The 15,674-nt window shown below is 37.0% G+C and overlaps 1 protein-coding gene across 2 annotated transcripts in view; it reads left to right on the top strand.

The window, feature by feature from the left end:
- Nucleotides 1-15,674, top strand: part of qtrt2 (queuine tRNA-ribosyltransferase accessory subunit 2) — a 17,317-nt gene extending 1,643 nt beyond the window's left edge. The window contains exons 3-9 of one of the 2 annotated variants that reach the window (XM_077554175.1): nt 202-278; nt 1,694-1,903; nt 3,420-3,619; nt 4,355-4,524; nt 10,448-10,532; nt 12,053-12,340; nt 13,763-15,674. In XM_077554175.1, the coding sequence (XP_077410301.1) occupies nt 202-278; nt 1,694-1,903; nt 3,420-3,619; nt 4,355-4,524; nt 10,448-10,532; nt 12,053-12,293 (983 nt within the window). In that variant the 3' untranslated portion in view covers nt 12,294-12,340; nt 13,763-15,674. Of the gene's footprint in view, nt 1-201; nt 279-1,693; nt 1,904-3,419; nt 3,620-4,354; nt 4,525-10,447; nt 10,533-12,052 lie in introns of both variants that reach the window. The other variant, XM_077554174.1, reaches the window with a different exon arrangement.

Here is a 15,674-nt window from a genome sequence, read left to right as displayed (position 1 = left end):
CCTCATTCAACATTGCTTTATGAAAGTAAGTGCGCTTGGGAGCTTTTGCCTCCTCAGGCCACTGAAGTGGAATTGTTACGGTGCCGTTTATTATAAGGACTGCAAGGGATTATTATTGTGTTTCTGTGACAAATTCTGCAATAATTTACTCCACTCATTGTATTTATGACGCAGTCCCCCCCAACCTTTTGTCCTCCGCAGGTCTTCATGACACAGTTTTGTTTTGCTCGCTGCACGACCCCGCAACCCTGAACCCCACTGGTTACACAACCAACAAGGTCAGACGGTCTCCTTTTTCTCTCTCTCGCCGTTTTCATTCATCACTGAGTTCATTTGTGTGCTTCAGCTTCTGATTGCTCCATCCTTTTTTTTTATTATTATTATCCAAAATATGTATTAGCATTGTTTTTTTTTTTTTAATTAATTTGTATTCAAGTTTGTAATAGGAAATTGAATGTTTATTCGGATCGTATTAGGGCTGCAACTAATTATTAATCTGTCAATTATTTTTCGATTAATTATTAAAAAAATTCCAACCGTTTATTCAAAAACACGACATTATTTCGAATTAACAGTGCACAAAATGCATAAACATTTGATGTCAATTTTTTTATGTTAGTTCAATACAAAGATAATTATAGTATGCTATCATTGAAGACTACAGAAATTGAAGTCTATTTACTGCTGACAGGATGAAATTCCGACAATTTGAACAATTAAAGTTAACTCTTTGACTGCCAGACGTTTTCAGAAAAGGGATGCCGTGGGTGCCAGCCGATTTTAAGAATTTTGACTGATCTTTCAAGGTCCATAGAAAATTATGTGTTTGGACTATGGAAACACACATACTACCAAATGAAAGATTGGACTCTCATCTTTAATCAGAAAAAAAAGTTTGTTTCTACCTTTTTCCGTTTTTCAGTAATCAACAATAGAAAATAGTTAGTTTCACCTCTGTTTTGAAACAAACGTCTTTTAACGTCTTTGGCACTCCTCCATAGGATTTTACTAAACGTTATTTAACGTTTTTGGCAGTCAAAGAGTTAAAAACAAAGTCTCTAAATGATTAATTGATTGTCAAAATTGTTGTCAATTTGATAATGGGGTAGTTGTCGATTGCATATTTGGCAGTGGGTAATTTTTATCAGTTGAAAAAAAAAAATAAGATTACAACTTTAGAAATACATATTTTTATGTATTTTTTTAAAAAATGTTTTATTATATTTCCACAGTGTATTGCAATATATACTATTTGACTTTAATGAATTTTGATCAAAATGTGTTTTTAATAGTTTTACGTTTTAGAATTAACTTAAAAAAATTTTTTTAAATTAAATATGTTATTTTACTGTATTTTGTGTTAAAAAAAATATAAATATATTTTATTTTTATTTTATTTCCTTATTGAAAGGAATGGAAATGCCATTAATCTGTTCCCATAAAAACACCCCCCATAACTTGATAGTGTTTTTTTTTCTTGTGCGTTATAAAAACAAATAGCAATAACATAACAAAGCAAAATGTAAAGAATTAAACGGTTTATACATCATGATAATTCGATGAACATTGTGCTACTCTTTTCTGATATATGCACTTTGGCCACTAGGGGGTAGTACACACACTGACTCAGACATCTCTCATCCCAATGAACAATGAGCCATTTCCTGTATGTTCATTTTTGCCTGTCATGTAGACGGCGTCCGTTTGGGGAAGCGGCGGGCGCATCGAGCTGACGGCGGCCAAGTTCATGGCCCTGCAGAAGCTGGTGCGGCCCGACTGCTACGTGAGCATGGCCGACGGCGAGACCTGGCAGGACAACACCTCCCGCAAGAGGGTCCGCAAGTCAGTGGAGCGCACCCTGGCCCACTTGGACGAGTGTCTGCTGGTGCAGCAGGTGTCGCAGGTGCGGCGCCGTTCTAATTTCAAAAGCATTTATTTAGCCCGTGGGAAATAATGCAACGTGAATCGGAAGTTCCATCGTAAAAAGTTTTAGTAACTGTCAAATAATTCTACAATTCATTATTTTATTATGTGATCCAGGTAGCAGTATTGGGCTGATACTAGCCGTGTTTTATTACCCATGCTGGTATCATTCTCAAAAATAGTTGTATTGAGCATCCCTGATATGGTATCATATACTGCACTACATTATTCACTCTCGAGGCGCACTATTAACTATTCTAAAACTGATGACATCATTCATAGAATCTAACTTCCAATTTATTTATTGACCTTTTTTTTTCTTCTTTATGTTTTCCTATCATTATTGTTGTTATGATGATGAGACATCCATTCATTCATGCCGTATACGTCCGTAATGGTCCTTATTATGCTAATATGATGATCCCATTACTGTTATTATCTTTATTACTACTACTGTCATTATATTGTTTTGACTGCGTTGATTTGGGGAGGGGGGGGGGGGGGCGCATTTTTTTGTGCTCCGCCATTATCCTCATTACTGTGATGGACTATGCTCGTCTATTTACTTAGAATGGAGGAAAAGTGGAAATGGAGAGAAAACACACTTGTCATAATTATCAAACTCTTTGCTTGGCTGCTGATGTTTATTTATTTATTTATTTATTTATTTTCTTCCTGTATTTTATTTTGAGATGTTGGTGCTTTCTTTTCTTGTGCTGTGTCTTTTGTACCTGGCGATTCGATTCGTATCACGATTGAAAGGTCACGATTCGATTCGATACCGATTAATCCCGATACGAATCTATAAATTAATTATTGGATTTTTTTTCCTCTTTTCAACTCAAATTTAGAAAATACAAATCAAGTAAACTTTTACCTGTACGCTGTAAGATTTGTATGAAAATGTATTTATTGATCTGAAAGTTGAAAAGTGAGCCACTGCATTTAACAAACAGGTTTGCAGTCTGTTTCATGTTTGTCAATAAAATATTAAGGCTTAATGTTCCATTAATTTAACAATCTTCCATGCTTAATGTGTGAATCCTAACCCTAAGTTAGACGTTTTTTTTTGAATATTTACATAAAAAAAATGTATGTTTAAAAATCGATTCGGCCGCATATTGAATTGCTGCTGTAATATCGCGATATATTGCCGAATCGATTTTTTCTTCTTCTTTTTTTCCCGAATCGATTTTTTTCTAACACCCCTACTAATGACAAATTACCAGCATAAAAGTGTATTTTTAAAAAAAAATGCTATTTCCTGAAAGTAAAGGAAAATGTTAGCTGAGAATATAAAAGTAAAAATAAATAAATGCATAAATGTTAATAATAATAATAATAATAATAAAAAAATATATATATATATAAGCATAAAACTTAAATAAGAAAAATATATATTTTACAAGGATGAAGATGTTAGAAAAAAAAAAAAGATGTTGTCATGACAACAGCCTGTTTCCAAGATTTGTTCTGTCCTCCCGACCGGTTGGCAGGAACTGGAAGGAGCGGCGCTGTTCGGGGCAGTGGAGGGCGGGGACGCCTTGGAAGAGCGGGCGCGCTCGGCCAGGGAGACGGCCAAGCGGCCCGTGGCGGGTTTCTGCCTGGACGGCCTCCAGTCGGGGCGGCTGGACGGCACCCTGAGGAAGCAGCTCATTGGCGCCATGACCAAGGAACTCCCCGAGGACAAACCCAGGTGAGCCGTCTGCTCATTGTCGCGTGACGAACGGTTGCATTGATTGGAATCAGAAAGCGCACTCTGAGGAGTGAGTTTCATAAGTTGCTAAATTACAGCCTTTTTTTTTTTTTGGCACAGCTTGATTGACAGCACGACACAATTAGTTGATATTACTTAAAATATGTGTCCACGTAGGCCGCATCTGGTCCTTCTCAGTTCCGAGAGACTTCCCGGGAATACGAAATCAGCTCCTTTTTTTTTTTTTTAATACAATGAGGTAAGCAAAGAGACCCCTCGTGAGGTTCGAAGAGTTACCTGCGGACGGCGAGAGTGCGGCGCCTTCCCTTGAATGCTAAATTGGCCTCGACCTTGACGCCCGCAGCCGGTTATCTGCCAGGCCAGAGAGCGGGAAAGGGAGGGCAGAATACGCTTGTGCTGACAGAGGGGAGCGAAGTGCTGCTCGTGCGCTGAAATGCAGAAGATGCAACGCTTGTTATTTTTTTGGGGGGGGAGAAAAAAAGGCAAAAAAAAAAGAACAATTGGAATTTTGTGAGAAAAAAAAAGACAATAGACCTAATCTTATGGAAAAAGTTGAGATTGATGGAGAATAATGCCATATTATTATAATTAATACAAAAAGTAAAAAAAAAATAAAAAATCTTACCAGGATGAAATCAAAATAAACATCGCATGAAACAAAATCAGCTTTCCTTCTACTTCCTGTTCCTAACGGTCCTCGGGCCGAACTCTCAGACTTGTGCAGGGCGTGGGTCGCCCCGACCAAGTGCTGGCGTGCGTGGAGGCCGGCGTGGACCTTTTCGAGGGCTTCTTCCCCTTCCTGGCCACCGAGCGAGGCTGCGCCCTCCGCATCCGCTTTGACGCGGCGGCGAACCCGGAGAGCGGCCATGCGGCGCCCCCCTCAGGTGGGGGGGATTTTTTTTTTCCTTTTGCATCATACACTACGGATTTATATGCACGACTGACTGGGGTTCATTATATTACTAGGTTGTAGTGCGGTGTGTGGTTTTGCCTAATTAGCTTAATGCTAACACATAATAGATAATCCCTTTTTTTTTTTCTTCTTCTTTTTTGGAGAGCTCAGTATTGTTCATTCGGTAATTTTACCGATTTGACATGTCATCATCATTGCTCTCCTTTTTTTTTTTTAATATATATTTTTTTGTATTTTTATTTTTTTTTATATGTGTATTCAGCACGCACATACACATAATAGATAATCCCATAGTCATGCTAAGTCGCGTTATAACCCTTATATTTAAACACAAGAACTGAAGTAATGACTGTCGACGATATCGCAACACTCACAGGCATGTGTTCTTTATCCTCCGCAAATAGCGATTAATATGCTTCTTTTTTTTTTTTTTTTTTTTGGTCTTGGTCTATTTATTTTAGTTTTGTAAACAAGAATCAACTTCTGTGTTGTACGCTCCAGTTATAAAAGCAGACGCATTCACATGTGAGCACGTCCACGTTTTAGTGGCAAAATTACCCTTTTGTTCTCCCTCGAGCGGCGTGACCTGCTTAAGTAAAATATCACCGCCGCCCCTCCCACTCTCGCCGCGCACAAACGCGCGCACACGCTGGGTCTAAAATGGAGGACAAAAGGTTAAAAGCAAATTGGTGACATTTGTAATGTTGCAGTTGCGTCAAACCTTTTTTTTTTCCACCAGAAAGCACGTTAAAGCAAGTCAACTTCAAAGGAGTTCGAACCGTGCCCTTTGACTCATTGTCAATTGGCTCGCTCGCGTTTGAATACCAATGACTTAACTGCAGATGTGCATAGGCCGTTACTTCTGGGATAACGCTAAACAAAATTAGCAGCAGATTGAGCTTTTAACTCGTTTGTTTACTCGTTAACTTAAGCATGCAGGAACTCAGGACGCTAAAGTTGCATATGGATCTACAATCATGCCAAAAGATGTACATTATAAAATTAATCTACAGCTGTCTCTTTCTGTAGGCGTAAAATGCAGGATAACCGCAATCATCATAATACCCCCCCCAAAATGTTCTGTTTTATTCTTTGTCTTTTAAAGTTGAACCACAGGCAAACAGGTGTGATGCCATCTAGTGTTCAATAGTGGAATTACAACCAATATAAACGAATGTTACATCAAAATAGAGTTATATGAAAAATCTACGTGGGACTGCAAACTTGGAACTTCCTGAGGTCTGTTTGAGGGAGATGTTTCTTTTTTTCTTTCCAGGTGTCTGATTCACTCACCAATTAATTCATTCACTCCCAGCCATTTTCACTGAAGCAACCCCCTTCGCTCCCAGTTGTTTCACTAGATTTTGACTGATTTTGCATGGCCCACATAATATTGTGTTCTATTGCTATAAAAACATGGAACCTACCAAAAGGTTAGAGTCTCTTCTTTCATGAGGAAAAAAAAATAGCAATTAGCATTAGAATATAGCTAAGTTTCCTCATTATTCACAAATCTGTTTAAAACAATGGGGAAAAGAGCTTTTTTGCAACATGGCCCTGGCTGATCTCTTATACTCTGCTGCCACCTGCTGGCCGTTTTCGTAATAACCACCATTGCTTCAACCATTCAACTAATACATTTTTTCGATAATGATAACGAAGTAAAATCAATGCAAAGCTCCACAGCCAAGACCCACCATCATCCTTTCATTTAAGAATAATTGGCGGGAAACCAAACTCAGCTGTGGGAGCAAATCGATGATAGGTAGTGACCGTCGTCCTCCGAAGAAAGAAGCCTAACAAGTGTTATGATGACGAGCCCGGGGGCCTTTTCATTAAAAAGTTGCGTTAAACTCGCCCGGCGCGAGAGTCGTGTCAAGACAGCGCTAATCGATTCCGAGCTGGCAAGCGTAATGGAGGTGAGAGCAGGCCGGGGCCGTGTTAAACAGCAATTCCCAGTCCCCCTTCGACCAATTACAAGCAGCTGGCCGAGGCCTCGGGGCGCGGGTTCCGTTTGACACAGCGGAGCATATGCTAATGGGTCGCCGCTTTCTCTCCATCTTCTCTTTTCATCATCGGGGTTCGCGCACTCGGCGCCGTTGTCGAGTTGGCTCTCTTTGACGGGCATTCGTTTGTCATCAGTGATGTGCTTCTAGTCCCATATTAAGTCAATATTAATATTAATCGCTTTTTTTTTTTGTGCTCTTTCTGAGATGCCGCATAGTGTCAAAGGCTTTTCTAAATGGGAAAGTAGTCAAAAAAAAACCCAATTGACTTTGTGAAATAAATATTCACAAATCCACTCGAGGTGTGCCCCAAAAAATCGATTCTCATTTAGTACGATTCAGAATCGATTTTAAATGTCCCAAAATCGATTTTATTTCAATTATTTTATACTGTCTTGCCTTTTGTCTGTGCGCGCCTTTATTGGGAGCGCTGTTCATGTTGTACCCGGTTTGGCCACTGAGGGGCAGTGTGGCTCCACGCGGTCTAATACACTGTTAAGTTGTAGCCACATTAGAGAGTAGAAGGAAAAAAGTCCCGATCAAGTTATTCCAATAAAAGTTTTTTTTTTTTTTTGCAGCGTGGAGCCGTTCTTTTGAGTGGAAAAAAAATGTTGCGAGTAGCGCGATAATTAGCATTAGCGAGTCAGACCGGAGGAGATCATTACAATTCCTTGCACATCTATCATTGTCAATCAAATCATTTTTGCAGCAAAAATCGTTCTTAATCGAATGGCAGACCCAAAAATCGGAATCGAATCGTGAGACATTTAAAGATTCGCACCCCTAAAATCCACTCATTTTCACTCTAATTTTGATAAATGGGTCTGGGTGTGTTTGTGAAGTTTGTCAGCATGAAAAAAAAAAAATCCCAAAAAAAAAATGTATTGGTCGCATCATGTGTGAGCAGATGGAAAAAGTTTCAAATTTACCATCTGGACCGCTGTCTTAAACTTTTTTCAGTATTTAGAAATAATTGTGGCAATAATTATTGTATAAATTATGTAAGTCATATTAGTAATAAAATCATTTTTAAAAAATGCGTAGTTAAAAAGCAATAAATACGTGAATATCTCTATCAACCCCTACATCCTAAATTCAAAGAAATTTTTGGCCTAAATTAATGATCCAAACCACAGAATTGGATCCAGGAAACGAGCAACTCTCAACCCTCTGCGACAGTCGTCTGACCCATCCGCCCATCGCTAATTGTTGCCATTTGATAACGCCGTGCGTCAGCACTGGCGGCTGACTTGTGTTCTCGCTTGTCGTTTCGTCATGCTTGACATCTTGGACTTTTCTCACATCGGCACCGAGGATAAATGAAACGTTTGGCATATAACAGCGGCTCAGTATTGACGGGAATAAAAATGAAAAGAAGCATCTTTGGACTTCTGTTCAAACCAAGTAATGCGGCTGCACCTTTTGGAAAATCGATTTGGAATACATGGTTATATCAATAGATGCTTGAAGTTATGAACCTCCTGTTTTAAATTGCACTGAGCGGACCAAACAGAGAGGAAAATAAGGTACATAAAGCTTTCTTGTGGAAATCGAGAGTGCACATAAAAATGTTGGCGTGATTCTCAAATGAGCGCCGTAACAAGTGACAAATACGCAAGGAAACAAATAACGCGTAAATGACGCAAATGGTAACTCATTAACTGCCATTGACGGCTATAGACGTCATGAATTCATTTGAACCATTTCTATTAGTTTAACATTTTTTCCCCCACTTTTGTTAACAAGAGTATGAAAACCTATAATTTTTTTGGTACATTTAGAGCAGATAAAAAAAATTGTGATTAATCGTGAGTTAACTAATGAAGTCATGCGATTAATTACAATAAAAAAAAATTATCGCCTGACGCCCCAAATTTTTTATAATCTTCTTCTTTTTTTTATCGCGTCAGGTGAATACAATTTTTCATTGTAATTAATCACATGACTTCAATAATTAACTCACGATTAATCACAAATTTTATATGTTTTATATATATATATATATATATTTTAGGTTTTCATACTCTTAAGTCTTGAGTTAACTAGTGAAGTCATGCCATTAAATACGATTAATAATTTTCAATTGCCTGACGCCCTTTATTTAAAAAAAAAATACATATTTTTAAATGAAATTTAAATAATTTTTTTTAAATGTTAAATAAAAAAATTAAAAAAGATTATTAAAAATTAGGGGCATCAGGCGATTACAATTTTGAATCGTAATTAATTAATAGGACGACTTCACTAGTTACCTCACAATTAATCCCAAATTTTATATCTGTTCTAATGCAATAAAAACATTCTAGGTTTTCATACTCTTGTTAACAAAAGTGGAAAAAAATGTTAAACGAATAGAAATAGTTCAAATGAATTTTTGACGTCTATAGCCGTCAATGGCAGCGAATGAGTTAAACGTTAGCATTGACGCATATCCCAATCATGGGAAAAAAAAAATAAAAAATCTGAATTGTCACTTAAAGCAAGTGTACAATAAATTGAGCCAGTTATCTTGAATGCATCGGCTCCATTTCAAACCAACCGGGCTCGTGTCGGTGGATGTGTCGCACGCAATTCTTTCAACACATTCGCCCGGCGCGTCTGCCGTGGAGAGATAAAACAAAATCGAGCAGCTATCGGGCGGACCCGTGAAATCCATATCGACACCATCCGGCAGCGACGTCATCTGAGCTATAAAGAGCGTGGCTGCAAGATTGCATGCTGAAATGAGCTTAAGGAAAACATCAGTCTTTCAAAATCGCATCTTGATATCATTATTGTTTTCAAGCACTTTGTACCGTCAACAGTTTATTATTATTTTTTTTGAACATAACGTTTCCAGTCTGGATGGAATTTTACCGAGTAAAAAATACGGACAGTTGCAAAAGCTTTTATGATGGGGCAAGTGATGCAAATGAGTCAAACAAATATAATCCATTTGTAATTTAAAAAAATAAACAAAATGACTTTCAATTCATGCCACATGATTTCCTATGGGCCAAAATGCTTTTTGAAATTAGAACTGCGCCGCACCTGCGACGCCGGACCCTCATCCAAGTGGACGAGGGTCCGCTCCAATGACTTGCCAACCGAACTCTCTTGCGAGAGCTGTTGTCCTGCCAGGCCTCGCCCGTTGGTCGGCCATCATCAAGCAACCTCTGCAGGGCCATAAACTTCTTTTTTTTTTTTCTCTCTCTAAATATTTCTAAATATGTCTTTAAAAATTGTAGTAGTGAAGCACATGGCTGCAGACCCCCCCCCCCCAAAAAAAAATAATGAAATAATCCAAAACTGTATCTCTTTTTTAAAAAAAAAAATTACTCACTCCATTAACTAGTACCTTTCGATTCATCGGTCACGATTCAATTCGATACGGATTAATTCTGATGCAAATCTGTAAATTGATTATTGTGATTTTTTAAATTTTTTTGTTGCTCAAATTTAGGAAATACTAATCAGGTTGCAGTCTGTTTTTTTTTTTTTTTTTTTTTTTTTAAAGCTTTTACAGTGTATGAAACAAATAAATGTGACTATTTAATATTTATTTGGACAGATTAACTGGATCTCTTCTTTGCATTTGAGCCAATCAATGCACCAGGTTGCCGAGTTACGACATTTTCCACATGACTCCCTTCTCAAGCATTAAGTCAAAAAAAAAAAAAAATAAATCATCCCCTCCATTAAACGAAGCCAACTCACTTCCCAGTGAGTAATTCCGTGATATTACCAGAGGGGGGGTCGCGTAATAGGGGTCAAACAATGTTCTGTTTTGGCATTTTCTTTTCACCGCCGGGACTGACTGAGAGGGGTCGTGGTCCTAGAGATGTACTTGGAAATGAGATGATGATGAGGATTAATGAGGCGTGTGTGTATGTGTGTGTGTTTGGGTAGCGAGCGCAGCGGAACCGAACGGAGATCAGCATCCCGACGACCCCACGCGTATGACGCCCTTTGAGATGGATCTGAAAGACAAAAGGTAGGGCAAAGCAGGTGTACTGTTTTTTTTTTTTTGGACTAGGGCTGGGTTAAAAAAAATCGAATAATTAATATCAAATCAATTTGACTTTTCAAGCCCAATATCGATTCATAAAACCATAAATCAATTATTTAGATATCTCATTCCCCCCCCATAAATTCTTAAGAAAATAGAATTTTAAAGACCAATTTTTATGAAAGACCTGACTTATTGCGCTTTGACAATTCTGATTATTTTAAGTTAATATTTCACTTATAAATATGAAAATATTTTCAGCTCATCCTGGTCACCTCGTCACTTTGTAACTGACTATAACACGTTACTTTCATTAATAAACTCAATTATTTGACCAATTGCTAATATTCTGTCCGGAATGAAATTTGGTAACTTTGTACAATTAATACCTTTAACTCATTCACTGCCATTGACGACTATAGACGTTAAAAATTCATTTGAACTATTTCGATTAGTTAAGCATTTTTTTCCACTTTTGTTAACAAGAATGTGAAAACCTACAATTTTTTTTTTATTGTACATTTAGAACAGATATAAAATTTGTGATTAATCGTGAGTTAACTAGTGAAGTCATGCCATTAAATACGATTAATAATTTTCAATTGCCTGACGCCCCTTATTTAAAAAAATAAAAATAAAATATTTTTAAATAAAATAATTTAAATTATTTTTTTAAATGTTAAATAAAATAAAAAAATATTATTTAATTTTTTTTATAATCTTTTCTTCTTTTTTTTTTAGCGCGTGAATACAATTTTTCATTGTAATTAATCACATGACTTCAATAATTAACTCACGATTAATCACAAATTTTATATCTGTTCTAAATGTACAATATATTTTTTGGGGGGTGGGGGGGGGTTTCATACTCTTGTTAACAAAAGTGGAAAACTAATAGAAATAGTTCAAATGAATTTTTGACGTCTATAGCCGTCAATGGCAGTGAATGAGTTAAATACACATTTTTCCACTTGCTGTCGACTGAAGATGACATCACCTGTGCTGAGGAAGTGGGCAACGACCAATCATGGCTCAGTTGCTGACCAAACGCAGAAAATGTGTTTGTAAAGTTAATAATTGTAAAAGAAAAATAATGAAGTTATCAAATGAATTCTTAACTTGTTACTGCTGAAAATGTCTCAATGAGTCAAGTGTCCCTTTAATGTTCCAAATGAATCAATATCAGATTGAACTCTCGTGAATCGAATTGGGGGAAAAATCAAAATCGAATCGAACTGAACTCTCGTGAATCGAATCGATCGAAGAAATTAGAATTGATACCCAGCCCTATTTTTTTACAAACTGGATGCTCGATGTAGTTCCATGGCAGACCTGCGAGGGGCAACGTAGTGCCCCAGATAATCCCGACGTAGAAGAAGAGTCGTCGTAGACCAATTTAACGTTTACGATTTTCTGCCCCGAACAGGCGAGGAAGGGGGAAAAAAATAACACACCTCGCTCCACAAGTCCATGACTCAATTGTCCAATTAATTAACTTTCTCCAGGTACCGAGACGACTTCCGACCCCTGGTGGAGGGGTGCGGCTGCTACTGCTGCCGGAACCACAAGAGGGCGTACGTGCACCACCTTCTGGCCACCAATGAGCTTTTGTCGCGGGTGCTGCTCATGCTCCACAACACGGCCCATTATCTCGCCTTCTTCGCGTCCCTCCGAGAAGCCCTGGCCGCAGATCAGGTGGACCTCCTCAAAAGGCGGGTCCTCGCTCAGACGGAAACCAATGCCTAAGATGGGATGGGATCAGATAGAAGAGATGGATTGAGCCCGGAGGAGAGGTTTGTGAGGACAATCAGACCATTTTTTTATTTATTTTTGGTCACGGATCAGCAGATTGGCTCTGCCACACGGAGGCAATCGAAGTTTTCTCTTCTTCGCCCTGGCTGGGGTCCCTGGCAAATACAGCAACTTTGTCCACATCCTCTCCAACGGAAACAAAGAAAAACCCGTTGACCTCTTTTGTTTGTATTGATCCCGTTTGGACAAATGGAGGCGCCGACTATTGACTCCCCCGCGCCTCTTTTCCACTGTACGGTGCATTTAAGTGGAATCTAGAAATGAAAGTTTGCACAAGTGGTGCCTCGACTTAAAACTTCATTTCGAATCATCTCTCCCGATTGAGATGAATAGGGATTCTATTAATTTTGTCCAGCACTCCCAAAAACCCCACAAATATTCTTTTTTTTTTTTTTAACTCATTCACTGCCATTGACGGCTATAGACGTCAAAAATTAATTTGAACTATTTCTATTTATTTTTTTTTTATCCAATTTTTGTAAACAAGAGTATGAAAACCTAGAAACTTTTTTTTTGGTACATTTAGAACAGATGTAAAATTTGCGATTAATCGTGAGTTAACTTGTGAAGTCATGCGATTAATTACGAAAATTTTAATCGCCAGATGCCCCTATTTATGAAAAAACTTTAATAATCTTCTTTTTTTTCTTAAAAGATTATTTAAAAAAAATCGTAATTAATTGCATGACTTCACTAGTTATCTCACGATTAATCACAAATTTTACATCTGTTCTAATACAATAAAAAAAAAATCTAGGTTTTTCAAACTCTTGTTAACAAAAGTGGGAAAAATGTTTTACTAATAAAAATAGTTACAATTAATTTTTGACGTCTTTAGCCGTCAATGGCAGTGAATGAGTTAATAATAAATAATAGCGCTCTTTATTATTGTAGTAAATAAAGATCCAGTAACAACTTAATTAGATAGAACAGAAATAAACCGTTTTGTGTAATGTAAAGTGCATTACAAATTAAGTTTATTATTATTATTATTATTATGATTAATTCATTGTGCAGCTCCCGATGTGCACACCTTGGCCACCTGGGGGCAGTATATTACAGATAGGGGGATATACTGTATAAGCAGACAGCTTTATTTAAGAATTAAGTTAGAATTTAAAAGTTACTGGTTAGTAGTTTAAAAAAAACAAAAAACAAACAACGCTGTCTTTTTTTTAAGTACTACAAGAAAATAGTTGACTTGAAATAGTGGCCAGACATGACAAACACTCACGCTAACGTTAGCCAACCTGATTTCTGTCCACCGAAGCGTGCCGTTGGCTCCTCGTGAACAAAATGTCTTCCTCGTACCCGAGTCCGTACCGTGCGGCGCCAAAGCAGCTCAGCACGTGACCAATTTCCTGTGTGCATTCACTCGGAACTATGTTTTTGTCTCCTGTTAGGCTTGTGCGACAACTCCATACCCAATTTGTGTGAAACTTGATTAAGAATTCTGGCCGAGGGCCAAAGGGGAAAATCCCGGGAACTTTGGATGCAGATCCAGGATTTTTCATTGACCAATGCTTGAATCATCATCATGATAAAATTCAAAGTCGTTAGAAAAGAGGTGAGTGCAATTCAATAAGAACAAGTAGCTGCTCCAGTTTCTTGCTTTCAAGTTAAGAGGATTACACTTTGAACCTTTGTTCGGAGAAGAATGGACCAGGAAGTCATCCATTTTGAAGTGGATACTGTGCTTAATAAAAATGTATGTATAAAATGCTCTTTAACCCGATAGCTCAAATATTGTCATCCATGAGTTTTCAAATGTATTCAATTACAACCTAAGAAAAATTGGATAAATATGTTAACTCATTCACTGCCATTGACGGCTATAGACGTCAAAAATTCATTTGAACTATTTCTATTAGTTTCACATTTGTTTCCACTTTTGTTAACAAGAGTATGAAAACCTAGATTTTTTTTTATTTTGCACTTATAACAGATATAAAATTTGTGATTAATTGATTAATTACAATTTTAAAAATGTTATCGTCTGACGCCCCTCATTTTTTAATAATCTTTTCTTCTTTTTTTTTTTAAATTAGGGGCTATAGGCGATTAGATTTTGACTTCACAAGTTAACTCATGATTAATCACAAATTTTATATCTGTTCTAAATGTACAATACATTTTTTTTCTAGGTTTTCATACTCTTGTTAACAAAAGTGGGAGAAAAAAAAGTGAAACATTCATTTTTGACGTCTATAGCCGTCAGTGGCAGTGAATGAGTTAAATGATGGCGTATATTTGCATGTGTTCCTAAAAAAATTGTTCAATTGATTGGTTTTTTCCAATTTTGGGAGATTTTATGAGCAGCAGGGAAATCTGGGAAAAAGTCAAATTTTCCAAGATTTTTATCAAATTTTATTTTTCCCCCTTTAAAAAAAAAAATCCTCAGGATAACAAATCAAGATACACATTTTTCATGAGTTATTGCAAAAAATGCCAAATTTGACACCCAGTGATTATTTCTGGCAAAAAAAAAATCAAGATACAATTTTTGTTTAACAATCTACTAATTTTTATTTTATTTTTTCAAATCATTTCTTTGTTGTAATACACGCAAAAATCTGGTCAGGTCATGAAATTTGCCTTAAAACGCTCCCATGATCCCTGACGGTCCATCAATTTCCTAAAAAACAAACAAACATGTTTTTGTTTGATTTTTTTTGTCTCTTTGACATTTTCTGTAATTTCTCAGTAAATCCAGCGTGAATGTTAATTTTTTTCTTAGACCTCGAGGTTGGATCCGGCGCCGTTCTAGTTTGTTTGTTGTCACGCCAAGATAAACGCTAAATAGATTTCCACGAAAATCTGTTACACAAATGGGTCAAACTTTGATTGATTTATTATCGGTGGAGATTATGAAACGGGAATTGTTTAGTCATGCTTGTGTTGTTCATCTGCAACAAAATGGAGATGCCAGCTGGGTAGCGTCGCTCTATAAATGTGTTTAAATTGTTTCCGGTCCAAATGTACAGTATAGAATCGGCGTATACATGGTGGCATCCAAATATGCGGTTGTATTTATTTATTTTTTTTATCGAGAAATCTATGACGTACTGTATCATCCCGCAGTCAACAAAGCTAGTGTTGTACTCTTCTTTTTTTTTTTTTCTTCTTTCTTTCTAGTGTCGTACTCAGAGTGCCTCAACCGAGCATTTATTTGTGAACCCAATGCATTTTCATGAAACATTTTTGGTCCAAGTTGAGTCTTTTTTTTTTTTTTCTCCATAGACTTTTCTTTTAATTTCACAATTACAAATTCATGACTCTTATGCTGCCTAATTCCGATTAAAAGCTTATCTCGGA

The sequence above is a fragment of the Vanacampus margaritifer genome, chromosome 20 (assembly GCF_051991255.1).
Source record: "Vanacampus margaritifer isolate UIUO_Vmar chromosome 20, RoL_Vmar_1.0, whole genome shotgun sequence".
Taxonomy (NCBI): domain Eukaryota; kingdom Metazoa; phylum Chordata; class Actinopteri; order Syngnathiformes; family Syngnathidae; genus Vanacampus; species Vanacampus margaritifer.
Note: the sequence above shows the minus strand (reverse complement) of the source record. Positions and strands in the feature narration are given on the sequence as shown.